Source organism: Apus apus, chromosome 11 (assembly GCF_020740795.1).
Source record: "Apus apus isolate bApuApu2 chromosome 11, bApuApu2.pri.cur, whole genome shotgun sequence".
Lineage (NCBI taxonomy): Eukaryota > Metazoa > Chordata > Aves > Apodiformes > Apodidae > Apus > Apus apus.
The window spans coordinates 3,337,056-3,364,497 of record NC_067292.1 but is presented as its reverse complement, the minus strand read 5'-3'; the positions used below and the strand labels follow the sequence as shown (position 1 = coordinate 3,364,497).

The following is a 27,442-nucleotide window of genomic DNA, read 5'->3' as shown; positions in this document are numbered from 1 at the left end:
ACACCAACAAAGTCCTGTGGGGAAAAACTGGAATTGCATTTCCATAATACGAGTCTTTCCCAGAAAAACCAGGCATGGGTCAGCGTGAAATGCAACACCACACGTCTGCAAGGAAGCCTGCCCAGGTCCTTCCAGCCTTTTCCACTTTCAACCTTTGCCACTGGTTGAAACCTTCTTCCTAACAGCTTGGAACCACGGCCAAGCTCTTTCTCAATGGGAGCTCTGGGAGTCTGAGGCTGCCTGGAGTCGGTAGCAGAAAGACTCAGATGACAGGGACAGTGGGTGGTGGGTGGGACATGTCACCTCCACTCTGCCTATGGGGCAGGATGAAACCATGTGGACAGCTGTAATGAAACCTCTTTTTTTCCTTTCCAGTAGCAACTGAAGGTGTGACCTGGTGTGCAGCGCTGTTGGTGTCTCATGGCAACGCCTCAGGTTCTCAATGCTACCTTGACGGTCTTCAGCCAGTGGTGACACTGACTCATTGTCTTCACCAGCTTCAAGTGACATCATTTGGTCTTTTCCCCAGGGCTGGTAGCCAAACAAGGTGACACCAGGACGGGTGTCATTTGACATGACCACTGCTCTGCCCTGGGACGGCTGTGCATGTGCACAAACACCAAACACCACAGCCCTTTTCAAAATGTTTGCCCAGGAACGGCCATAAAATGGGCTGCATTGATCCCAAGATGCAATCCAAGTCGTTTGAGTCTAGGCCTTATCTACATCACACTATCAGGACCCAGAGAGCACAGATGCACCCCGGGAAGGGAGGGGACTGCAGAGCCGGAGGGAATGGCCTCGTCCCTCCTGTCCTGGCACGGGGAGGGGACTGTGGGCAGAGCTGGGTAATGATTTGTCACCGGGAGGGCTGGGGTGTCTCTCTTTGCAGAGGAAACCTTGGCCGTGATTGACAGCAGGGCTTTTTGCCTCTTCCCTCGCTGTTGACAGGTAATAATGAAGCTTTGTCAGTCCATCATGGACATGGATATGCCAGACTACGTCGACTCCTTGGACTCCTCTTACACCATGCTGGAGTTTGACAACCTTCGGGTGCTCCCCAGTACCACCGGTGAGATTTCTGTTCGCTTCCTCTTGAATAACCTCCAACTTGGTTATAAAGCTGAACCCCTAGGGAAGGCAGGTAGGAGGTGTGGGGCAAAGGGTGGAAGGGGTAATGTTTAAGCAGCTGACCTGTCAACTTCTGTTGCACCTGTGGTCATGTTTGGGCTGAAATGGGCCCCCTTCGCTTGCCGGTAGCATTTTGAGTTACTCTTTCCCTCGGCGGGCTGAGCGTTGTGTCCTGAAGTGCCAGGAAGGTGTTGCAAATGGTGGTAGAGCTCCTCACGGCAGGCCATAGGTTTGTCCCTCTGCATGACTTACCAGCTTATACCTGTATTTCTTCCTTAAAATGTGTTTCTTGTTGTTCCCTTGTATGACTTAGGTGCGTATTTAATCCTTGAGAAAAAAATGCGGTCTCAAATGGCGCTTGTCTGTTACTCAGACCGTACACCAAGTGCCCAGCTTTACTTGTTCCTACCTACTTAGACTGAAAAGCAATGTACAGATTGTTGCTTGCCTTATTATTTTGTCTATTAAGATGGTCTAAAAGCCTTTACTGTGCACAAAGAACTTGGCTGTGGGGCGTGAGTGTTTATGTGCGAGGACTTCCGCTTTGTTCACAGAAACACAGTGTATTGGTGCAGTGTGTTACGTGGGGTCTAAGTTTCCAGTAGTCAAAAGTACTCTGACATATAGTGAACACTCTTCTGGGATTAGTGGCTCGCTGTGTGAAAAATAAAGGGCATTTTAGTCATATATGAAACCAGTCCTGTAGCCAAAAGAAGTTCCAACCTTAGCGATGCCTTTGGAGGGTTTTGGCAGCGTGTCATTAAATTTGTGAAGAGCCTTAGTGAAATGAAGATAGGATTTCCAGGGTCTCACCTTTGCTCATTAGCTGTCTCATCGAAAGAATTCAGTGTTTCAGCAGGGCTGCTCTCTACAACAGTAGAAAATGATTTGCCTTATTCTTGTGGGACATGGAGGGATGGCAGGAGACAAGAAAAGGTCCAAATAAACTTGGACTTAAAGTTAATTCAGGAAAAGCTCTCTCTGTCCCTTAATAAAGAGCTTTCAACAAGTTGTTTTGGGGTTTTTTTTGCCCTCTCTAGATAGACTGGATCTTATTTCTTATTCTTGCAGAATCATTTCCATTTACCATCCTGCTCCAAAAATGTTATTCCACGCAGATGTTTCTCTTTGTCACTCGCTGCTGAACAACAAGATACTTCTTACTTTTCAGAGTGGTACAGATTTCCTCAAAATTCAGTATAATTTTGAAAATGAACTACCAAGACCTGTTTGAAGCTCTCTGTTGTCAGTGGAACTGACAGGTTGAGTTTTTTCTGAAGTTTATCTAGCTCAGTGTTGTGTTATTTGTCTAGCTGTTAATGAGTAACCAGTTCTCTCAGGAACTAGCTGTTTTGAAATTAGCTTATTTGTCTAGGGTAAGTGTCCCCTTCTACAGTTTGTAAAAATAACTTCAAAAAAGACCTGAAATGTCCATGCATGGAAATATATTGCTAACCAGCTGAGTCAGTTCCCGTAGGTAATTCAAAAGAAGTTTACACAGACATTCTGTAGGTTCAGAAATATTTTAAAATTCTTAGAAGCAAGAAAGAATCTCATTTTAGGTATTTTTTAGAATATACTGGATGGTTTTAAGCTGTCTCTTTCCCATTATGCAAGATTTGTCTCTATTATTTCCTCTACTGAGTGGAATGGCAGTTTAGCCCTCTTTAAACACAAAGAGGAAGGGGTGCAATTTTTATTTTAATGGACTGAGAACTGTTTCTTTCATGCTGAACAATTTTAAAAGTGAACGTTAGAATATTTTCAAATAAGATCACGCTTTCTTGAAACCGACTCTTTCCTTCTTTGGAATATTATTTCATCACAATTTTGGGTTGCTTAATGAAGTGGAGCACTTCTGGTGCTAAGTTTTTTGCTTCAGGAAGCTGCTAAAGTTTTGAGATTTCTCTAGACATGCATTTTGGATTTTCTACCTTTAAGCAGCCCATCATTTGCCAAATATTTTGAGACTCATTCAAAATAAAGAATATAATCCATTCTTGGTGAGGAGGAGGAATCTCTTTTAAATAGAAAGGGTAGCAAAAGAGAATGAACAGAAATCAGTGCTAATTCTTTTTCAAAGATGTGTTGTAACTGCAGAATTTTTCCCATTCTGTACAAGCTTGTTTCCTTTACCTTTGCTGGCATTACAAGCCATATTCTCACTTGGGTTTTATGTGCTGTTAATGCCCATTTCCTCACACTCTTGTTAGAGTTGTCGTTGTGCTTAAAATATGAAGCATTATTGAATAACTTCCCTAAGTCTTTAGGCCAGTAGCAGTGAGCAGTTTCTCCCATGGCCAGGCTTGTTCTCCTGTCTCAGCACTCATGCACCACACTGATCCGTGGGGCTTTGGGACAGTGTTGTTGAAACACCTTTTCGGGCCCACTGCAGTCTGACCCAATTCAGGCCATGAAAAAGCCATCAAAGTGGTTTTGACCCTGCCTGATGGTCCCTCAAGCTGCCCACATGCTTGCGAGGAGCTCTGGCCTCTCTGGCTGGCCTCTTTGTCATGGGTCCTGTAGGTTTTGGGAACACAAAATCAAAGCTATGCTTTGTTTCTCAAAGACTCCCCCTCTATTTGCTAAAAGCTGATGTAGAAAGTGGGTGACCTGCACGTGGCCAGGGCTCCAGTGCCAGCCCTACATTTGTGTGCACAGGTTTCGCAAGGCTGGCTTTGGCCCCCGAGCTGGGCTGCTGCTGCATGCCCTGAGCCCACTTTTGTGTCCTCTTGGCTTTCCATCCCAGCACGTGTAATTCTGGGATTTGTTAGCTGAAAATGATCTGCACCAGGACTGGCTTGGGTTTCTGGGTAGATAAAAGCAGAAGCCATTCTGGAATGTGTTGCAAGGTAATTCTGCTGTACAACCTGCATCTAGGAGAGGTGGAAGCCAGTAACATAACTGAAAGGAAAAGCAGCAAAGAGGTCTGCAGTGGTCAGGCATTGTGCAGAGCTCCACCTCTGAATGGAAAGCAGATACCATTTCCCAGCAGCATCATCACTGAGACCATCCTTATTGTCATTTCTTATCACTGTAAAACTTGGCATCTTCCTTTCAGCCCTGCTTAGGTCACGACTCACATAGAGAGGCCGTGGGTTACAAAAACTTGTACTCATTTGAGTTGTGAGCTTGGTTGACCCCAAGGCTGGTGAAACCATGGGATACTCTCCTCAGCATTAGGCAGGCTGTGGTTCCTGATCTGTACACTACTTACATGTAACTCACAAAAGATGGTGGAAACTTCAGTTTTTTCTGCCAGTGAATGCCTCTCTCCTCTGCCTTTCCTAGTAGTGATCACTCCAGGGAAAACCCAGAAATTCCCCAAATACTGGGTAGTTTCAAAAGCCACACAGAAACAATCTTCTGGAACACGCACTAGCAGTTGTGCCTTCAGTCTTCTCTGAGCTAATTCTCATCTGGAACTCATCACTAGTTGGTGACAGGATTTTGTAATTGAGAGTTATCATAATTATTAACAAGTGCATCCTGGCTTAGGGCTTTGCTTTTCTTTATTATTTTTTCTTTTACATTTCTGTTCACGTTCAACCAAGCTGAAAAGGACGTGGGGCTGCCAAACAGGGACTGAACTCTCAGCTAGGTATCTGCCCTAGAAGACACACCTAGAAGAGTCACCCAACTCAGCTGTAGCCCATGGGCTTGGCTGTGTTTTCATGGGTAAAAGCAAAAGGCAAAACTAAGGTTGCTAACTGCCATGGGCCCTCACACACTCAGTGCTGATGGACCTTCCTCCAGTAATAGTTAATTTGAGGCCAGATTATTAATTTCTTCCTTATATCAGCTCCTCACTCGTCCTACCCACCTGAGGGAAAAATAGGCTTCTTGGGTGAGTAAACGCTTCCCAGCATCAGGAACATTTTGCAACTGGACCCAGCTGAAGGATAAAGGGTCCTTTTGAGGTCCAAACAGTATGACCTTGGCTTGATTCTCTGAAGTCAGTAGAGAAAGCATGAGTGGAACAAAGAGAAAATTGGCTTTCTCATCTTTATTTTTGTTATGCAATTTTTTAAATGCACACTTGGCACATTTGTTTATGGTCATATGTTCCCTCAAAAAAATAGATGGAGAAACAGATGCACGAATGTTTAGCAGTACAGTTACCCTCAAAGGAATATTCTAGTGCAGCTCATGTAATAGTGAGTTATCAAGCAAAATAAAACTAAGAATCAATGTAAAGACCCTAAAAATTAATGTAAATTATCATTAAGCACCTTGGATACAGACTATGTTCCCAAAGGGTCCAGCTGTCACTTACTGGCAAATGTCAGAGCTGGGATCATATTACATGGATTTTGGGAACAGGTAAATCTCAGTTCCTGTTGTTATGACCTAAAATGTTTTTGATGCTGTCATTCTGTCTTGTCATGTCACTCCTATCTTGCTACACTCTGTGTATTTACTCGTCCAAACATTAGAAGATGAAATACAGAAGAAAAGGGTTTTGGAAGGGGGGAAAGGAAGTCTGACCTTTGCATTTGTGAGGCCTTGCTAAGAATGTCTTAGTCTTGGCCTTAACCTTAGCTAAAAAACTTCCCAATTTTTGAAAAACTAAAGCTTTATTGGCCTTTTTGTTTTTTTTGGCTTTTGATTACAATGTTCATAGCATAGCAAATATTTTCACTAACTTTCTGATGTGTATTCATAGACAGAAATCACCTTCTCCCTCTCTGTACATACACATGTTGAGCGTGGATTACCCAAAGCTATTTTTATGCATTATACATTGGAAAACTTTCTCTAAACTGCCCAGAGCAGATGCCAAGTCCTCCCTCTTGAGTGATTTGCTCTAAGATTTGTCACTGCTCAGTACAACAGCAGCTGAGCTTTCCTCACCACTGCCCATTTCTTCTACCAGGAAGGATGTGTCTTGTCTCAGCAACTACACCGAGGTCACCAAAGCACGAGATCAGCTCCCCTGGAGCAAAGAACTTGCTCCCAGAAGCATGATAAACTCATAAAAAGGTCCTGCAGTGAGTGCCTGGGTCAGGACAGACTCCACAAACATTCCTCCCCTCATGCAGATATAAACACTGTCATCTGCATCTTCTCAAGTGTCTCCTTTTTTTTTTTTTCTTTTTTTCTTCTTATTTTTTCTTTTTATTTTTTCCTTCCCCAAGCTGTGCCTCAAATTAGGAGGGTTAAGAGGGCAGTGAGTCTGATGGTTAAGGCCAAGGCAGAAGTTTGAAGGGGATTTTTCAGCAGTGTATACATGGGCCAGGAAATGGCAGAGCTATTCCTGCCCCAAACGAGTGGGTGCAAGCAGAGGCCATGACAGAGGGCATTCATATCACCTAATTTTAGGTCCCTAATTTAGAAGGTCAACCTTCCTGCACCCCTCTAGTGCTTTCCAGTGGGAGGCAATGAGTCTCTTCAGAGGGCAATTCAGAGCAGAAACCAGACTTAAGAGAAAAAAGTGACCCTGTAGGAGGTACCTTCTCTGTCTTCCGGCTTTCAAGAGCAGCCTTTTGTCTCCTCTGTCATGTGCATGAAGTAGCTCATCCTTCCTGCTCTGCTGTCTCGTCTCTGCTTTCTGCTTGTTCACTTTAATCATGTTCTTCCCACTGTCTTCTGTCAGCACCAGCTTTGCACCATGTCCTCCAGGTGTATAACTGGGGAGGTGGCTGCCCATCTCTCAAAGGCATGTATCTCACATCCAGGTAAGGTTTCTTTGCATCTGCCCAGAAAAATAGCAGTCATTGTTAAATTCTCATGAGCATCTTGGATTATGCAGCTCGAAATCTGTGTTCACTGAAGCAAAGGAAACACCAATATCAGAGGCCAAGCAACCGAGTTACTCTCAGTTGTGGCTGATGAGAACATGGCCATCAACCTGCAGGCCTTGCTAGCCACATACACTGCATGTGCACACGTGTGTGGGGCTGGGTCAGTGTGTGCTTTGCTTATAAAAAGCAACTTGCTGTCAGCTGGTTCTGGTTTCCATTGTGGGGGACTCTAATGGTCTCTGTTCTCTGTCCACAGAGGCCATTGCAGCTGAATCAGCCAACACCAACCTGCTGACCAACGGCATCAGCTCCCTCTGCTCCATCTGTGGGGACCGGGCCACTGGCAAGCACTACGGGGCATCCAGCTGTGATGGCTGCAAAGGCTTCTTCAGGAGGAGCGTCCGCAAGAACCACGTCTATTCCTGCAGGTACCTTTGCCTTCTACAAGAATTAAATACAGTTTCTTGAGGCTGTAGCAGTCTGGGGTGGAGATGAGGTTGTACAATGGGGCCCCTATCCCAAAAGATGAATTTCCATGCTGTGAATGCTGACAAGAATGCTGCTGTCTAATTTCTGGCTGAAGGACAGGGAGCTAAAGAGTGAGCTACGTCCTATCTCATCTTAGGCCCTTTCGTGATGAGTTCACCATCACTGCTTTCCCCATAGTGCAAGCCAAGGGAAACTTACAGACCTGAGGTTTGACTGGGGTGTGTAACACCCAAGTACAGCTTCAGGGTGTGGAGTGACACCACCACCTTATCATGGCCCTGCAAGGGAACCGTGACACTGACATATCACTGATGATTTTACAATCAGTAAAAATGTTCTGAGAACCTAGCATGAACCGGTGATGATTCACGTCCACTTTGGCACACAGATATACATTTGAGACATATTTTTTTTTGCCAGAAGGAGACTATAAATTACACAGCAGCTATCTTGGTTGGCCTTAGAAAAATGATTTAACACTGGAGGGAGGGAAAAAAAATCCTGAACGCACTCAAGCCCTTCATCTCTAATTAAAACCTGGAAGTTTTCTTTCTGTTCCAGAGCTCTGAAGGGTGTTCCAAATTTTTGCAATGTGAGTCATTCTGTTTGTTCAAAATGCTCCTGGAGTCCTTATCACTCTGGGACACACCAGCCATGAAAGACACTTGAGGTCACAGATGTGTCTACCCACATGGTGCCCATCCCAGGAACCATGAGATCCCTGAGGACAGGGCAACAGCTACTACTGATTTCTTGGGAATTTTGGCTCTCAGTCTCCTGGGAATGGAGTTATTCCCTCTCCCCAGGATTCTGTGAGTCTCTGTGATATTTGGCAGCCCAGGGAAGGTCCACAGCATTGAAGCCAAGCAAATGGCAACTCTCACTTGTCTGCAAACCCTTATTTGGTGAGCAGAGCTGCAGTGAGCCCAGCTCGGAGCGCTGTTGTTTATTGCAGACATGAATTCCTTGGAAAGTCTTCAGGCCTTGTACCTTTGGCTTTTTACAAGCCTGGGAAAGTGCCTCAGCTTTTACAACCTGATGATGGCCCCGGAGCTTCCCACACCATCTCCTCTCTGAGGGACAGGTCTCTCTTCCATCATTTCACCCACTGTAGCAAGAGCTGCCAAGTCTACGTGGGCCACCCCTCAAACAGCACATGGGTCCCTAAATCCCTCACTGAAATGAACAGGAATTAGAAGGCCACGTGCTTCAGAACTAGGCTGTAGACACAAAAGGTCTTGTGGTCCATAATGTAATTATTCTGTGCAAAGCTGGGCAGTACGGACAAGTGGGATCACACGAGCTCCAAGGCCAAACACCCAATAACTGCCAGGAAGTGGGATGTGGGGTTTCTACACTGCCAGATTTGTGTTTCTAAACTAGCACAGCTTGAGTGACAGTCACACTTTTGCAGCCAAAGCCATCACAGTCCTTGCAGGGTGGGTGGTCTGAAATCACTTTGCTCCCAGCTGGCAAGAAAGGCAGTGCAGAAGATGAGGAGTTGGGCCAAGCCAACATTGATTCAATTCACTCTCTTGCAAACCTTTGGCTCTTCTCTGGCTTCAGGCAATGTGTAGCTCAGTGAGGTCTGGGAGTCTACTTGGGGCTGTTCAGGGAGAGTGGGGTGCAGGTACCAGGCTGACTGGTCCATGTTTTTTTCCCACCTCCTCCCAGGTTCAGCCGACAGTGTGTGATAGACAAAGACAAGAGGAACCAGTGCAGGTACTGCAGGCTGAAGAAATGCTTCAGAGCTGGCATGAAGAAAGAAGGTAGGTGCAAAGAGACATTCCAAAGCTGCCTGCTGCTGACTCCAGCCCTGCTCCCACTGCACAGCACAGTGGAGAACAGAGGCAGCCCTGGCCTGGGGAGATGATGCTCATGTGTTGCAGTGAGACATTTCTTGTTGTTGAAGCTGGAGGTCCCATTTTGTTCTTACTAGGTGTTAATTCTATTAGAAACTTGCAACAGGATTCAGCCATCCTGGGAGGCTGGTCTGTTTAGGGTATTTTATACTGGGAAAAGGATGTGCTTCCTCAGGGTTTATTTAGCTTCTAATTGTTTCATAATTCCCTTGCTATGTACTTGCCAGTGTGACTCCTCAACCCCGCTGTGACAGTCTCAGCGAGGACCTGCCATCCTCAGTCTCATCAGTGCCAAGAGCTGACTACAGCAGAGTGGTGTTTGGTGGGACTTGGGTGATTCTCCTGCAGCTGGGTGCAGCCCTTGGGGCAGGGTGCAGCCCAAACATGATGCTGTAGGTGCCAGAGCTGCTCCTGCATGGCACTAGCAGCACTCCAGAGGCAGGTAGCTCCTGTGTCCCCTGAGCTGGGATCTGAGTTGGAGCCAAACCTTTTGGTAGTGCCATCCTTGTGGTGGGTGTAGCACAACTATGGAGCCACTGTTGGCACTAGTACTGAAGGGCCAATCCAATACTGGCAGATGCCTTTTGTTGCTTCTCACATTGGCTGGATCAAGAGGGAGGTGAAGTGCTGTAGAACTTTTGGGTACCGGTGGCTGTGGGGTTGGCTTCCAACCACTGAAGGAAATACTAAGTGTTACAGTGCCTAATGCTAAGCAGGAGAAAAACCACTCCTGTAAGCTTATGCTTTAGTTCCTTACAGCCAGCTTCCCTGGGGGAATTTGGAACCTATCACAGCATTTCTGATCCCTGATCATTCTGTGTTTGCATGGAGGGAGAGCATGGATGATGCTGGTTTACTTCAAGTTTTCTGGGCAGAGACTTTGTACACTGAGTCCTTGGCAAAGTGGGTGCCCAGCCCACCACAGGTGGTACATCCCTCTGATGTGCAGGTAGTTGGGTGATGGTTTCAGCCCTCTCCACCCTTTGTGCTGTTTTCCCTCCCACCAACAGCTAAAGGGTGAGGGAGCTAGAAAGGAACTTGAGAGTTTCTTTCCATGTCGCTGAGTTAAACACCCCTTACTCAAGGGGTGAAATGATGGTCCCACTGAAACCAAGGGGAAATTTGCCTCTGATTTCTGGTAATTTGTAAGATTTTCACTGTTAATAAAAAAAAAACCCTTTCCAACCTTCTGATCATATGTTTTCCAGGAGAACAAGGATGTCTTGCAATTTGGCATAGGTTGCGAATGTAGCAAAAATGCCTGGTGGTTTAATTGAGGAGAAATGGAGTAAATACAGATGGGAAAAAGTAGCCTTCAAAGTAACAAGGAGCAAACCAGAGCACAGCTGGTCAGTTCTAGGTGGGGTTGTAGCCAAGTGCTGATGTAGCAAGCCCCACAGCTTGGAAAGGCTGAAATCTGGTTACCAGCTCCATTCTTTGAGTTGAAGCATGGTTTTTACTGGTTTTATGGTGAAGGTTATAAAACCTTGGCTCATGCCTTCGTTATTGATCACAGCTCAGTGGAAGATGACTCATTTCAAGTTCCACATAGTCACATTCTTTGAAACTCTTTTATGAGCACAGGCAGGTTCTGTGCTCACAAACTGCTCATGTGTTTGGTAAGGAAGATTTTAAAGCACCTTGAGCAACTGCTTTGCAGAAATTAGCTTAGCTGACCAGTGTTATATCCGAAGCACATGTGCAGGAGGACAGTGAAAGAAATTTTCTTGCACAATTGTGTGCACAAAAAGAACAGAGTTATTTGCTTTAGGGTGGTTCTAGATTAATATTAAACAGTATTGTGAAAAAGAGAAGCTGTGTCTTGGGATAGAGCAGTATGAGGGTGATACAAATGTTTATGAGAAGTTTTCTGCTGGCATGCACTGGTCCATGTTGGGAGACCACAGCTGTGACCTCCACACTCAGTGTGGCCTGTTGTCCCAGCACTGGCACGCAGGAGTTTGACACTCACTTTCTCTGGCAGGCCACTTCTCAGCCAGCCCATATAATGGCACTCAGACTTTCCAGGGTGTGGCAATGGCATTGTTTGTTCACAGCAGAGGGAAAGAAGCTGGAAATTATCCTTTTCCCAGCCTGTGACAATCAAAATACACCTGGGGTGGGGTTGGCAGGTCTGTGTCACCCTTGCAGGTTCCGCTCTGCCAATGTCCCACAGACCCATAGCTCGCTGGGTGTCTGAGCAATACCAGAAAACTTGCTGTTCCCCAGCAAAACTAACTGATAAACTGGAATTTTGGATCCAGAGTGATTTTTTTTAATTTTTTTTCCCCTAATCTTCCTGTGTTGTAAGACATGATGTGATACACTGGGATCTTTCTCTCTTTTTTCCCATTAGAAACAACTCTAGGGCATAAGAAGACTGAGAGGGGCTCTATTATCTGCCTTGGTAGAAAGGAAAATTGCACCTAAAAAAAAACAACACAAAAAAACAAACCCTAAGAAAAGCCATATGATGCAAATACTGGCTTTAAACTGGCTATGGGGGCAGTGGTGTATGTGCAGGGCTGAGGGCCTCAGCGTGGCAGGTCCTGGGAGCACCATGCAGTTGGGCTGTAGGTTCATTCTGGGTTTGGGACAGCTGAGCAGAGGTTGTTGAGAAAAGCATCAGTATGTCCTTGTGATTGTCTTGTTTGTGCACTCTGAATTTGATCCTGCTTTTGGAAGGACCAGGAGTGTCCCACACACGAGCCCTGTGCCTCCAGGCTTGTGCCTTCAGATGGGATCCAGGTTCCATTGGCACCAGCGAGAGCAAGAAAGGGCCAAAACTTGAGTCTCATGGAAAGTCCAGTCCCCAGATTTCCTAGAAATTAGCTCATTCAGAAACACTCCTATCCCAATTACACTTTTTTTGTATCAATAACTCACTTTGACTGCAAGTAAACAATCATTAAAGTTAAGAAGAGGGCAGAGAAAAAGTTTTGCTTGAATGCACACCCCAGCTTGTCCCCTGAAATGCCACTGGGATCAGGATTCTGTTTTTTGACAGGAGATTCACTCCTTTATTTTTGTGTTGTGGTTAAAGCTGGTGCTATACCCCATGGTGGTCTGGGTGTTTTGGGGATTTTCTGTCTCTTTTCTCTGATTTTCTCTCTTTGCTCAGGAGAAGGTTCCGTTTCTGTCCTTTTGCACAGTGCAAGTGGTTTTTTGGTCACTACAACATCAGTGACTGATGAGTGCACCAAATGCTTAAACAACCAAAGAAAACAGCAGGATACTGTTGTTAGCATCTTGCTGAGATCATGTTTAACCTTGACTAAATCAGCAGGGTGTGATTTTTCAGGTCATCTACTCACGTGGAGTTGAGTGTCTGAAAACTTGGAAGCCTTTTGAAATGCCAGCACTGCACTGTCAGGATTCATTTAGCTGGTGGAAAAAAAAAAAAAGAGGGGTTAATATTTAACCTCTCATCCCCTTTAAGATAATTTATGAATGTACATGAACTCCTTTAGTTTTGCACAAAACTAAACAGAATTATTGGATCACTTATGGCCACTACAGTGGGAGGGTTTGAGGTTATTTGTTTGTTTGTTTGTTTTGTTGAATTGAACAGGTTTGTGGGACAGTTTTATTAGTGCTTCACAGGACCTCTGACTTGTTTCATACCTTTTGTGTACACATCTCCTCTGCCAGCTTTTAGAAGATTGCAGTTGGATCATTGCAAAGATGGACAAAAAAGTTCAAGGATCTTCCTCACTTTGTTCTAGTCATAAATCAGGCCAGAAACCCATGAAATTATCAAACGTGTATGTACTATTGTGATTTATTTGCAAAGAAAATACACCACACCTACAAAATCAGACCTAGCTTGGCGAAAAATAATTATTTGTGCATAAATATTAATCAGACAGCAGAAGGGGTAGAACTATTGGTGGAGATAGAGCCACTGTAAGAGCTGGTGAATGTTGGCATCATGCTGGGCACCTCCCTCCTCCTGCTCTCTCCTTATGCCATTTATTAATACATTTCCAGCTCCACTGGCATTAAATGAGGATGCACTTAGTAGAATGATAATTGGAAATGGTAACTCCCATGGAAACAGGGCTTTAACCTCTGTAGTTGCCACGGAAAGTTACTGGTTTGCTGCTGTCCCCTTCCAATCTGTGCCTGTGCCTGTATTTATTGGACTCCCTGGAGGTTCCTCATCCCTGGCTCCGTGCCTATGGGGCAAGGCAGCAAGGACAAAATGTTTGGGAAACACGGGTTTGTTGCAATCCCACAAACACACCACTGTTTGCTCAAGAGCCTCCATGTGTGCTCCACAGCCTGCCCAGCCACCAGCTTCCTTGATGTGCTCCTGGCAGAAGGGCTCAGGCTTCCTCGGAGCAACAAAACCCCTCCAGCAGCTCATCTACATTAGGTGGGGAATATGTTTGTTTTCCCATCTGCTTCCCAGAGTTAGGACATGCTGTAGCTGTGGACAGTTCCCTGGAGGGAGATGCAGGCATCATCTCTCTCCTTCCCCCAGGGAAAATCCCTGCTTGGGACCGTGCTGTCCCAGGCCAGCAGCATCACGGGGCTCTCTCTGACGTCCCCTCTTGCCAGGCTGCAGTGACCCTTCCTGGTGTTTATTGGCTTTGGGAACTGGAACACTGTGCAGAGGACAGGATGAGAGGGAAAAAAACAACAACATAATGGGTGAGCAAAGCTCTTGCCAGGCACATACTGTAAATAGTAGTGCCTGGGAGACAGTGGGATCCAGCGCTGGGATTTTAGTCCTTCCTGCAAGTTTGCTGAAGTTTTATTGACTGCAAAGCCAAGATCTGAGCACCTTCAGTGCCAGCACACCCCTTGAGCCTCACCATGAGTGACCTATCCCTTCCCTTCCCTTTTACAAGCACAATAAATATAGCAATATAATTACCACACAGTAATAGATTAATTCTGTGGCAGGTAAAACATTAACTCCCTCTTGTATCTAATTCCATCCCATCTTGGATACTTTCAGTGATAACACCCAAATCACCTTGAGAAAGTCAGTCTGTACCATCCACTTACACTTGAAGATTGAGCTTATCAAAGCATGAGGGAAGCATTGAAAAATGTGCCATAAAAGGACAGGCTGAGGCTTCTTAAAGGAATCTGTCATCAGGGACTAGGACCAGGGCTTGTAGGACTTACGTAAAATTAGTTGTGTAACTTGGTTGGAAAGGTAAAATTTGTACCTTTTCTTGTAAGTGGGCAAAAAGAGCCCCAGAGAGCTACGTGGGGGAGCATCTGATACGAAACCAGGCATAGGAAGTTGGGTGGGCACTTTCCAAGGATGTCAGCAATGACATGGATCTGAGCAATTCCCAATGCTGGGTGCTGCTGCTTGTCTTTCTGGTGTACCAAAAAAACAACAACAAAAAGCTGTGAAGGGTTAATCTATTGGGAAGTTTAATCATAGATTATGGTTCCTATCACCACCTTCACCTTTAGACTGGTGGGGATCCCTGATTGAGCAGCCTTTCCCATCACCCCCTCCCATGCAGGGGGGAATGTCATGCTGCTGCCTGAGGTAGGTTAGCAGAGCCTCCCAAGGGCTGTAGCTGTTTTCTCTCTAACTTGAGGTCTAATTGCCTCTGTGTGGTATCCATAACCTGAAAAGGCTCCAGTGATACCTATGTTTGTTGCATCTTTTACAAATCAGTGTCTCCATCCACCCCCTTGAAGCCATCAGGTGAAGGTCGACTCTGAGGTGCAAAATGGTTTTGGTGGCTGGAACCCAGCAGACCTCGACCATCAGCAAGGCTGAGCCTCAAATCCTGGGAAGGAAATACTAGACCCCTGCCAATAAGGGGAGATATTGATTTTTATCACTGTTGCTTGTTTTCTGCCCTTTCACTTTGTTGGCCTCTCATCAGAGGCCGGTTAGAAAACCAGGTCAGTGGTTGGACCTGAGTGGACATAAAAAAACCCACGTTCCCACCCAGGAGGAGAAATGGTGCCCATCTCTCTTCCTCTGCTGCAATTGAAAGAAACATGCCCCATGTAAAGGGTGATGCTTTCTCTAAAGCATGGCTCAGGCTGTCTCAAAAGAGGAGGGCAAAATTCTTTTGCTGACTTGGCAAATGAATTGCTGGAAAAATCTTCTCCAGTGCTCTCTTTTGAAACAAACCCCCCCTGTTTCATTTTCAAGGGGTTAAAGCACAGAGTGGGTTTGCTCTTTGACAGCCATGTCTGAGTCATTCCCCCTAAATAAATCCAAAAGGAGCCTGGAATTGCTGTATGAAGGAGGAGGGATGTGTTGCATTATCACCACATGCTAAATCTTCCCCCTCCCTCTGCTCCAAGGACCTGACTTGCCTTTCTGAGCTGTAAGTAGCCAGGATGTATGAGCTGTCAGGAAGACACTGAGTCTGGGTTCAGGCTCCTTCCTTCCTGCAGCCACTTGTGGGCTTGTTTGCTGCTGGTCAGAGGCAAGGGGGCTGACACTGAAAACAAGCTTGGAATAAGTCTAAGTTCTGCTTTTTTTCCTCTGCTGTTATTTTACTTGACAGCTGCAGTGGAGGTGAGTTGGTTCTTGGAGCCTGTGTTGCAAAAATAAGCTGCCAAAGTGCTAGAAATCCCTTAGGCTCAACATACAGGGTTGGAAGGAATGTAGGCCTAGATGGGACTTGTGCATCAGGGTAGAGGATGGTTTAAAGGCTGGAATTGACCTCAAAAAATCAGGGTGGTTTTTTTCTGATTCCCCATGGCACAGCCACATGTTTCTGCTTGCAAAAAGCCTAGGGCTGATCTTCACTCTGCTGTTGTCACTACAGGGTGTCCAAGTGGCATCACTGTTCTCAGCAGTTCAGGACCCTCTGAGCTGATGAGCAGCAGTGATTTAGAGCAGGTGGCAGCAGAGCTGCAGGCAGCCCCTGGGCTGCTGCTCCCTCAGCTCCGTGTGGGCTTTGCTGTCAGGGCTACAGGCTCATGGGGAGCAGCAACAGGACAGGCAAGGCTGAAGCTTGAAGGGGGAGTTGGCAAATTTAAGCTTCATTTCTTTGGAATGTCTTCAATGAGGTGACTCTTCCTGCTCCCCGTGACTGGTGGAGATGTCCCCCTGGGACCACCTCCTGCAGTGCCTCAGAGGCAGGGGACACTTCAAGGCTGCTTTGAGGTGGGATCAGAGGATGTTTTTTCCAGTGCTGCTGTAAGATGAGATGCAACCTCAAGAGCATCCTTGAGGAGCTCAAGAGAGGAGTCCCCAGTGCAGACATGGTAGAAAAGGGGTCCCAGAGGCCAGGGCTCCAGCAGGGTGGGTGCATTGTCAAATGAAAAGGCTCAACATCTAATCCCCAGACTCCCCCTGAGCTGTATCAAGCCCAGGGGGACCAATTAACATCCCATAAATAGCTTAATGGCCTTGTGTCCCTCTGTTGCTCTGTGCTTGGTCTTCTCCCTGTCTGATGGCCTTTTCCCCTTCCACTAAATCTCCAGTTTTCCTGTAGGCTCCCACTCAATCTTATTCCAGCATCCAACAAGATGGGAGGGTCTTGCAGGGCACTAAGGGAGTGTTTGGGGAGGACAAGTACCAGCAGCCATTGGTTGTGTGGGAGGTTTCTTGCTGACCCCACCACTTCTCGTTCCATTGCAGCCGTGCAGAACGAGCGCGACAGGATCAGCATTCGCAGGAGCAGCTACGAGGACAATGGCTCCCTCTCCATCAACGTGCTCACGCAGGCTGAGGCCATGGCACAGCAGGTATGAGATGTGGGGACAGCCCCCCAGATGAGTAGGTGGCCTTCAGCTGTTCTAGACGGGGTTACAAAGGCATTAAAACAACCAGGGATGGATCTTCCTCTGCCCTTGGATGGCTCTTGCACAAAGCCACAGGGAAGAAAAGGCATGAGAGATACCCAAAAGCAGAGAAGAGAAATCCTGGGTGGATTATCAAGACATGTCCTGCAGGGAGCAGATGCAGCCCTTGGCCTGTGAGATGCAAAGCTGAAATTCCAAGGGCTGAGGGTTTTTGTAGGTCCCCTCTGCCCCCAGCATAAACTGTTGCTGCACCCCTAAAGTCTCACTGCATCGCATGCAGAACCTCATCCCTCCTTGCTGCACACCCTGTCCTGCTCAGAACACAGTGTTCCCATCACGGGCAGGCACATTTTCTTGTCACTTCTTTCCCAAGGCAACACTTTTAGGCAAAAACCTTAAAGATAATAAAATTGCTGGGCTTCAGCTAACGCTGATTACTTTCTTATTTCATGTTCCACCAAGGATTTCACCCTGTTCCTCCTTTACATTTTTATGCAAACGACCTTTCTTCACTGAAACACACGGTCCAGATGTTGCATATTACATGCAGCAATGCACCCACTTCCTTTTCAAAAATGACCATGTTTTAACCCTCTCCCCCCCAGGCACCTCTTTAGAGATCAAAATGGGTGTTTTGTGTCCCAGACAAGCACTTGGGGGAGGAAGCCTGGATGTATTCCGTGCATTTGCCTGATTGATGGGAAGCTGAGACCCAGGGCTGCTGGTTACTGCTAGGAACGGGGAATATTAATCAGAGCCAGCCTGGAGAGTGGGGAAGGAGGTGGAGGAGGGAGGGGTGTCTGTTGGGACCGAGCACCACCTCGTGGAGGATTTGCCATGGGCTGTGAATTGGCCAGTGGACACTGCTGAGCAAGTAAGTGTGCAACCACAACAGTGAGCATCTTCTCAGTGACCTGGTACGGGTAATGTCTGGGAATGTCTGCCATATTATCAGGGAATCGTTGCTACTGAGGATGACAAAACAACAGATCTGGTCAACTGGGTTGTTTCTCTTCCAGTATTCATCGCTGAGTCCAGTGCACAGTGCAGACATTGCAATGAAGAAGGTTGCAACCATCAACGATGTGTGTGAATCCATGAAACAGCAGCTTCTGGTGCTGGTTGAATGGGCAAAATACATCCCGGCGTTTTGTGAGCTCCCTCTTGACGACCAGGTAAAATGCAAATGTCTCTTCCCTGCAAACCCACCTCCCTGGAGGGAGATGCCCAGCCTTACAGTTCAGCAGGAGAATCTGACATTACCACACAGCTCCCTCTGTGCTGAGAGGGAGACAGGATAATAAAGGACACAGGATTGAGAAAAATCAGTCCAGTAGCCAAAAATCTCCCCAAATGCAATAGAGTTGGTCGCTTTGATATGCACAAGGATATCCAGTCAAAAAGGACTGGTTTTCCCTCATAGTTGAATATAAAAGCAGTTTATTTCCAAGATCTCAAACTGCTCAGGCCCCTCTTTGCTCTTTCATCTGAGAGCAATTTTTCCTTTCATGTCCCATGCACGTAGCCCCTCTCAACAGTGAAGATACACTCAGGATTTCTAGCTCTTCGTAGTACTCCATCTGTAGATCTAACCTATGGAAACAAACATCACATGTGGCTTAATCTAAGCAGCAACAGCTGCCTTTGCTTTTCAAATGTAATATCATTCCTTTCTCCTGTGCCATCTCCAGGTTGCCTTGCTCAGAGCCCACGCAGGGGAGCACCTGCTCCTGGGGGTAGCCAAGCGATCCATCCCGTACACTGATTTTCTCCTATTAGGTAAAAGTAGTGAAATACACTCCTGCTTTTATAACTCACACCCCCCAGTCCTTGCCAAGTACTCTGCTTGCCTGAAATCCAGCCCCCTGGGACCCCTGGGCATTGTCTGCACATCTGGCTTGAGACTAAATGCTTGAGAAGGTCTTTGGAGAAGTGGAAAAAGGAGCAAGCAAATTCCATGGGACTTTTACAACTGGTCCCTTACTGCTTTGAAACTGTGGATGAGAAAACCCCCAGTATTTGAATGGCATCTCAAACTATCTTGCCTTGATCTTTAATTGAGATTGCCAGGATACAGGCAAGGAGGTATTTGGGTACTGGTGCTTAAAATCTTTGCAGAAAGGTCTATTAAAAATTATACAGCAAACAGGGATTTCCTGTTCATCTAGCTTTCTGATACCAAAAACATAGGTGGGATTATTCTTGGAAAAATGAGAATACTGACCTAGCAAGCCTCACCTTAAAGAAAAGAGGGAGGGAGAACATTATTTTTGAAAAAAAAAATCACAAAAATAAAGGTTCCACACCGCTTGCAAACAGATGCTGGGTATAATAGTGGGTAAATGAGAGCAGAAGGTGGAGCAGGCTTTGTGTGCAGTGTGGGTGCACCAACATGTGCAAGCAAGATATTTCAGGGCCAAAGAATGAGATCCACAGCTTGGTTCTCAACTGTGAATCTGAGCGTGAATCTGAGCATGAATCTGCACACTGGAAATCTGTTGCACAGGGGCACTGGGACTGGCTGGCAAGGTGCCTTGGGGTAACTTCTGGATGAGACTGTGTCTGCAGAGCGAGAGTGAAAATCTGACAGTGACTTTCTCTTGTCTTCTCAGGGAATGACTTCATCATCCCCATGCACTGTCCAGAGCTGGAAATTGCTCGTGTAGCCACCAGAATCTTGGATGAGTTGGTGAAACCCCTGAGGGACATCCAGATTGATGACAATGAGTACGCTTGCCTTAAAGCCATCATCTTCTTTGACCCAGGTAAGCTTCTTCCTTCTTCATGGCCAAGCATGGGGCTTGAAAAGGAGTTGAGGGTTCTCCAGTCCCCAGGAAAAGCCCTTTGCAGCAGCTCCACTTTTCCCCCTGTCTCTGCTGTAACAACCAATGCTTAGCAGTGCAGCAAGGATGTGGTAGGAGTGACCTGTATCTGAACACTTCACTATTTAGCAAGTAGTAACTCCAGCCAGAGGGATGTGCAAGACTCTGAAGGCTCTAGAGAAGTTTTGCTGCTTCTGTAGCTTGGCTTCAGGAAGGCCCATCAGTCTGAAATGAAGGAGATGAGTATTAAGGACATATATGCCTGGACTGAATTATGCATAAGTGAAGTGAGTCAACTGAGCAGCAGTGTGGAGCATCCATCAGATGTCAGAAAGCAGCATTAAAAACCACAGAGAGTCCAGAGAGCTGGACTGTTCAGAGAACCCAGAAACATCCAGGATGTCTGTTAATGGATCTTGCTGGCAGTCAGCACAGAGAGAGGCAGGGCTGATGCACACAGGGTGGAGAGCAGGGAAACACCCAGAGGCAAACAAAAACTTCTTTGGAACCCTGGCTGTATTCTCATCCACAAACACAGGGGTTTCTGTCTCAGCCCAGGCTTCCCCCCAGACGCCCCCATTTCTACACATCTACAGAACCCCCCCCCACTCCCTTGGTTTAACACTTGAGTCCTTGTGGTGTGTGGCTTGGAGAAGAGATGGGGGAACAACCCCAACCCCAGAACAACGCCCTTTTGTCTTTGACATCTGTTAGCATGGGGAAATTAGACTAAAAAATTAGTCATTTTTTTTACTGCATTGGCTGGTTTGAGATCAAGATACAGGAGTTTTACAAACGTCAGGATCTTTGGCTTGCCAAACAGCCTGCTGCAAATCTGAGTAAGGATCTCATTCCTAAATTGATTTTGACAAATTACCTTCTCAGCTGATCAGTATCTCAGTGAAGCTTTAGATCAGTGGGACAGTGAGATGCTGTGATTTCATCTAAAAGGAAAAAGTGGGAAGCTCTGCAGAAGTGCAGTTGCTTCATGCTAACGAGTAGGCATGTCCACAGAGTGACAAACCAGCACAGAATAATTCATTAACCACTTTGTCTATTCTCTTGGCATGATGGTTTCTACATTGGGGTGCTAGTGGGTTCTTCGTAGACAGTGAAGGATGGTCCAGCGAGCCAAAAAATCTCAATTTTAGGCAGCAGGAGAGGCAGGAATGGAAAGCTGTAAATCCCAGCACTTCACCCTACCCAGGGTGCACATTTACTTGAAGATTGAGCAAAAGTGGGTAAGAGATCCATGAAAAATGGATTGACCACGGGTCAAAGTAAAGAAGTCAAGAAATCTGATGCTGCAGCAGGTGTATTTGCAACAGATAGGCACTAAACCTGCATGGATTTAGTAACAGTAGTTGGGACACAAGGCTTTCAGGGGGAAATTCCAGGCATTTTTCTCAGAAACACAAATACAGCTCAACTTTCAATTGTCCCTCTTCACTAATGGCACTAGCTGCACTTATCCATCTGAAGCAGGCTCTTATTTTTCTTGCTGATTCCCCTCAAATTACTGTTTCCCTTCAAATTCCCCCTACTGTTTCCCTATATTCCATATGAGATCCAACATGGTGACAGCCCAATGCTAATCTTGTTGGATAAACTCGGAGCCTCTGAGAGATAATTACCAGCACCTCATCCTTTTCCCTCTGCAGAGCCTGACTGACAAGGTAACACTTTTTGCCCCTCAGTTCAAGAAGGACAGGGAAGTGCTTGAAAGAGTCCAGCGCAGAGCCACAAGGATGATTAAGGGAGTGGAACATCTGCCTTATGAGGAAAGGCTGAGGGAGCTGGGTCTCTTTAGCTTGGAGAAAAGGAGACTGAGGGGTGACCTCATCAATGTTTACAAATACGTAAAGGGTGAGTGTCAAGAAGATGGAGTTAAGCTTTTTTCAGTGATGACCAGTGATAGGACAAGGAGTAATGGATACAAATTGGAGCATAGGAGGTTTAAGGTCAATATCAGAAAAAAATTTTTTACTGTGAGAGTGACAGAGCACTGGAACAGGCTGCCCAGAGAGGCTGTGGAGTCTCCTTCTCTGGAGACATTCAAACCCACCTGGACGCCTTCCTGTGTGATGTGCTCTAGGTGACCCTGCTCTGGCAGGGGGGTTGGACTAGATGATCTTTCGAGGTCCCTTCCAACCCCTAGGATTCTATGATTCTATGATTCTATGATTCAGCTGCACGGGCCAGCAATTAACTTCATTTTTTTCCCCCTCCCAGACTGCAAAGGCCTGAGCGAGCCAGGGAAGGTGAAGAACATGCGCTTCCAGGTCCAGGTCAACCTAGAGGACTACATCAACGACCGGCAGTACGACTCCCGGGGCCGGTTCAGCGACATTCTCCTCCTGCTGCCCCCCCTGCAGAGCATCACCTGGCAGATGATAGAGCAAGTCCAGTTTGTAAAGCTCTTTGGGGTGGCCAGGATCGACAGCTTGCTGCAGGAGATGCTGCTGGGAGGTAGGAACCCTGCTGAGAAAGGGTTATTTTATTTAAGCTGGTTTATTTCAGTTGGTCAAGCTTAAGCTATTTCAGTTATTACAGGGCTTCATATCTGGGTTCGTGTCCTTCTCTGGAGGATGTATGGTAGAGAGAACTTGGTCTTGGGAGGAGGGATGTGAAAGCAGGTAGAACTGGAGCTTGAACATGGGCTCTTCTCACTCTGGGCCAAGACCCAAGCTATTTCTTTCCACCCTATCTCTAAAATCTGGCCCAGGGTCAGTTTTATAGAAACGGTTACACTCTGTGGTGCTTCACAACAGCAGGGCACTTGAATTTTAGGCAAGCTACCAGACTGATGCACTTTGTAAGAAGACATATTTTTTTTTGTTAGCAATATGCAAAAATTATAACTATCTGGGCAATGCTGATAAGAGCAGTAATTAGGGCACAGACAGAGATGAACAGTGCGGGTGGGCATTAGCTGAAACCTCAGCCATCCTGGGAGGTTTTCCTTAGACAGTGAGAAGGCTGTGAGCAAAGAGGCTGGCTGGAGCAGGAAGGAAGCAAAGACAAGCCAGGACATTAACCCCCACCCACAGAGGTCTTCCACATTCTCTGCAAAAAAACCCAGATTTGGCCCGGAGCATCTGGCTTCTCGGGAACTGCAAAGAATGATGTCTTTTGCCACTTCCACTGCAGGAGCCACCGTTGATCTCCAGTACCAGTCAGGACCTCCCCACCTCAACCTGGAACCACTGCCAGGACATGTCCTCCCAAGCAGCATGAGCTCTGTGATTCACGCCGCTCCAGACCGTAAGTGTCCATTTTGATGCTGTTAGTGTCAGCACAACAAGGGGGCTGAACAGGAGCAGCAGTCAATGAAAAAGCCTTTGGGTTTATTTATGCATTTCTGCATTACAATTGAATGAGAGTTCCCAGCTCCTGAAGCTGAATTCTTCACTATGCAGTCTGGAAACCTGCTTCCAAAAGAGAAGCTGAAATTTTCGTGTAATAGCACGACCCAGAGGGATTTTGAGATGCTGCTTAACATCACAGGATTTGAAAAACCCTCAAGATGGGTGACAGCGTTTCTGTGAACGTAGGCAGGGCTGGGAAGCACCTCAGAGGAGCACAGGCAGCTATTAGTAGCAAGACTTTCCAAGTTGCAAAGTGTCTTGGCTGCTGTCAACCAGAACATAATATGACCTGAATACAAGACTGTCTTCAGCCACTCAGGCACTGCTGCTGGGCACTGCCGGCTTGTCCAGGCATTTAATTCATCTGCTGTGGGAGCAAAGGGACCGTGCTAGTCAGAACAAAAGGGGATGGGTTGCAATTTCACGGCCACTGCCATGTAAGCATGTCTTGCACACAGTCTCCTCCTGCCAGTCATCTGCCTCTTGTAGCACACTTTGCAGTTTCTCAGCCACATGAATGTTGATGGTGGATCTTAGAGAGTTGCTGCGTTCCGTAAATGAAGCAGAGTGGCCGAGCAGGTTGAGCTTTCCTCTGACAAGGAGAGGAAGGATTGAAAAGCAGCCGGGGGCATTTCCAAAGTGTAAAACACTGAGGGGAATTGGTCTGTGGCTATCACTCCTGCCTGAGTCTCCTCCGGTCCCCCCTGTGCCTCACCACAAACCAGGAAGGATGTGCCTGACCATACCTAAATTTTGGCTGGATGCCCCCGTCTCCTCCCCCAGGCTGGTGCTCCTTGGTTCATAGGCTGGTTTGCTGGTTTGACTGGGGCACTGCTCTACTGAACAGCATTCAGGCCCGTGTTAATTCTGCTTCTTTTCTCTCCCACAGCATCTCCTGAAACATCCCTTCCATCTCCTTCTACAAGCACAGGCAGTGAAGACTATAAACTAGGCCCTAGCACAGGACCCAGCGCCGTAGCGCAGCTCTTGCCTCAGACAGTGATACCCAAGCAGGAGATTTTATAGGGAGAGGTGGAAGGAGAAGCTGGGAGCAATGTGAATGAAAACTGTGCTGAAAGTGAAACGGGCCCTTTCTCTTTGCAGAGGCAAAGCACAGCAGCCCCCTGCCTGTAGCTGGATCTGCTGGTCACACGCTTTCCCGGCCGTGAGTCCCACCCCAGGCACCAGACTGCAGCAGGAGCCTCACCACGGGTCTTCCCACCACCATCACCCTCATTTCACAAGGGAGTGGAGATAATGCTCTTCTCAGCAGGACCAAGACTGGAAGCTCTTTGGAGCAGGGCTTCTGATTGCATTCCTTATCACCCAGCTCGCTGTGATCACCTCCCTTTGAAAGCCCTTGGCTGCTACCTTCAGAAAACCAACTGCTCCTGGCCATTGTTCACAAGCACTTGAATGGTCAGTACAAAAAGGTCTCTTCCCACCAAAAACTTAATTAAACTCCCATTTCTCCTACTCCCTGTGAAGCTTTAGGAAAAATATCTTCCTGATCCTTAGCAGCCCAGTGCTTTGTTATTCCACCCAGATGCATCTTGTTCCACATAGACTAGCAACCATTCAATGCTGATCAGTTCTTGCTCATGATCAGGAATGTCAACGTTTGGTTATTTCCCATAATTTCCAGTGTATCTAGAGTCCAGCTATGAGCTGATGCAGATCTAAGGCAGCTCCCAGAGAGCAACAAGGATCTCTGCATCAGACCATGGCTGCTGGGTCTGGTAAAACCCCGGAGAAAAACCCAAACCAAACAAAAACTCCCTGGCAGGAAGCCCAAGCTGTTGGCTTAAATCACTGCCATGTGTCTTCTGCAAACTTTTACTGCAAACATACTGGGAAGAAGCAAATTACAATTTAAAGTATAACTTAACCACCTCTTGCACACGTTAAAAACTATTCAAAATTATCCCAACAGATGACTATACAACTCAAACTCTTCCTGAAGTGTGGGCAGTGTGTTAGGGTGTTTCTTTTGCATAAATTGAGCTTCACTAGAGAGCAGACTTCTACAAAACTTATGCTTATCTGCATAGAAGTCCAATGACCTCCACCAGAGAGCTCTTGAGGGGCACAGGGGGCTGTACTGAACAGCAGGACACAATGGAGAAGTCTTAGCCCTGCCACGTGGCCCAAATCCCCGGCCCCACACGCATCCCCTTTCACAGCAAACATGAGATGGTGGTGGCCAGTTGTGGAGGCTTATTCCATCAATGCTCCAGAAGCACTTTTGAGCTCCTTGGATGGAGGACACTGTGGAAATGCAACGGTATTAACTGAAAAAGAAGTTGGGAAGAGCACCTGAACCTTGATCAGAAGGGGAATACTTTGTATTTCATTCACTGGGGAGACGTTTTAGAGCCACCATTATACAGCACAAGAGAGACCTGAAAACCACTGAAGCCTGGGTTGAATTTCACCTTGGATCACCATGTTCTATTTTTCTACAGTCTGTGACGAATTTGATCTGACATGAAATGCTGATAACTTTGATTTGAAACAGCTATATCTGGAAACCAGGTTCCACTGCAAGCATTCCTGCTGCATGACAGATGTAACTGTACTTACCTAACATTGCTTCCAGTTCCTCCACCGTGGAGATTCCACTACTTTACTAGAAATTAAATGTATGTTATACTCATTAATGGTAAGAAAATAAATCCGTGGGGGAAATAAGTATGGACAGTTTGCTTTTTTCTTTAATTCAAAACCACATTTTCAAGTTTCTCTGTTGATTTCTCCAATGCAAACACCTGAGGGATTTTCAACACAGGAATTTACTTTTCACAAGAAAGAATAATTTTCACTTGAGACTGACCTAATTAACAATCTAAGATATCTGCTACAAGTAAATACAATTGTCTAGGAACAAGAAGATATCAGATTCAGGCTCCAGGGTAAAGGTTTATAGCAAGAATAACTCACTGTCTTACAAGGGGCCTGTATCAAGGGCCAGAAGAGATTCATTGCAAACATCTTCCGGCTCCTCTGTCGAACCCCACCCTAAATAAAACCAATATTCTTATGTAAACATACCTTGGAAGTGACTATTCTATTAGATTTCTGCTTTATTGGAATCCTGACTTTGTTAACAAAACAGGCTCAAAGCCATCATTTCAAAATATTGCAGCTGCCTGACAAGATGCCACCTGCTTTGTCAGAACAAGATGAATCTCAGATAATCAAGTCTTGCCCGTTTCTCTGTACGTTACCAATTCCCTTGTCAATTACAATATCTGGCTTTATTACTATTGAATCTAGGTCTTATTTTTAGCTTTAACCTGCACTACAGTGTTAAGAGAAACTGCAGAAATATTTGAGAGGTGCAGCGTTTCACTCCTGTTATTAAGGAACTCAGCCTGTGCTTGCTTTGGTGCACGCTGGCACTTTGCCACTGAGCACTGCAGAGCCACACATGCTACTGTACCACAGCCAGGGAATACTGCAAGAACTGACAGTATTTCTCCATGAAGAAATTTAGAAAACACACCAAAAAAAAAAAAAAGGTGACAAGCAAAAATAGTATTTAACCATCAGTCAAGAAGCACCAATCCATATTCAGCCACAAAGTGCACTGCAACAATCAAACTGTTCCTCTGTGCAGAGGAGTAACATCTAAAAAGCATGCAGAACTTCTAATGCACTTCATTTTAGTGTTAGTAAACTAAACTTAGGGTCAAGAATCACTTTACAATCCAAATGCAGTATTTCTAAACCTCTTATGCCACTTTCTTTCTCCACTAGAATTGAATATATCCACAAATTAACCCAGTGCCAATAAAAAGTGAGAACCATCATAGAAACACAACACTTCTGCACAGGACAGGCATAAAGAAATCTGTAAGTTGCCCTTGTCACAGTCTAAAATACCAGAAAGGATTCATGAACCAAGCTAACATAAGTACTAGAAATTAAACATGGCAATTAAAAGGAGATAAATGAGCAGGATCCAGCTGCAGAGATGTCTGTTTCATTCAGAGAGTAAACAAGCTCTTCCCTAAAACATATGGAAATAAAACACAGCCTAACTGTTGTAGCAAACAAATATAATCAAATCAACCTGCTTAAAAACACAACAGCAGTGGCACAAAGCTCTTCTGACTGTATTTGGAGCTAATTTCTCCCTAGAAGTAGCAGTGTACAAAACTGCAACATTTTACTCAGGAAAGGTACCAAAGTTTGTTTTTGTTTGTTTGTTTTGGTTTTTCTTAAGTTTTTGCAAATGGGAAATAAGCTGCTTCCAGTCTCTCCATCCTTCACAAACC

The 27,442-nt window shown here is 46.0% G+C and overlaps 1 protein-coding gene across 2 annotated transcripts; it reads left to right on the top strand.

The window, feature by feature from the left end:
* Nucleotides 1-687: 687 nt before the first annotated feature.
* On the top strand, nt 688-25,853 carry LOC127389262 (hepatocyte nuclear factor 4-beta-like). Of its 2 annotated transcripts, none has more exons than XM_051629588.1 (10): nt 688-1,072; nt 7,132-7,303; nt 9,039-9,133; nt 16,809-16,915; nt 17,992-18,147; nt 18,664-18,751; nt 19,585-19,737; nt 22,027-22,263; nt 22,945-23,058; nt 24,052-25,853. In XM_051629588.1, exons 1-10 carry the CDS (start codon nt 958-960, stop codon nt 24,186-24,188), a joined length of 1,374 nt encoding a protein of 457 aa, XP_051485548.1. In that variant the 5' UTR covers nt 688-957; the 3' UTR covers nt 24,189-25,853. The 2 variants fall into 2 exon arrangements, with proteins under 2 accessions (XP_051485548.1, XP_051485549.1); XM_051629589.1 differs by having other exon boundaries at nt 690-1,072; nt 24,267-25,853.
* Nucleotides 25,854-27,442: the final 1,589 nt, after the last annotated feature.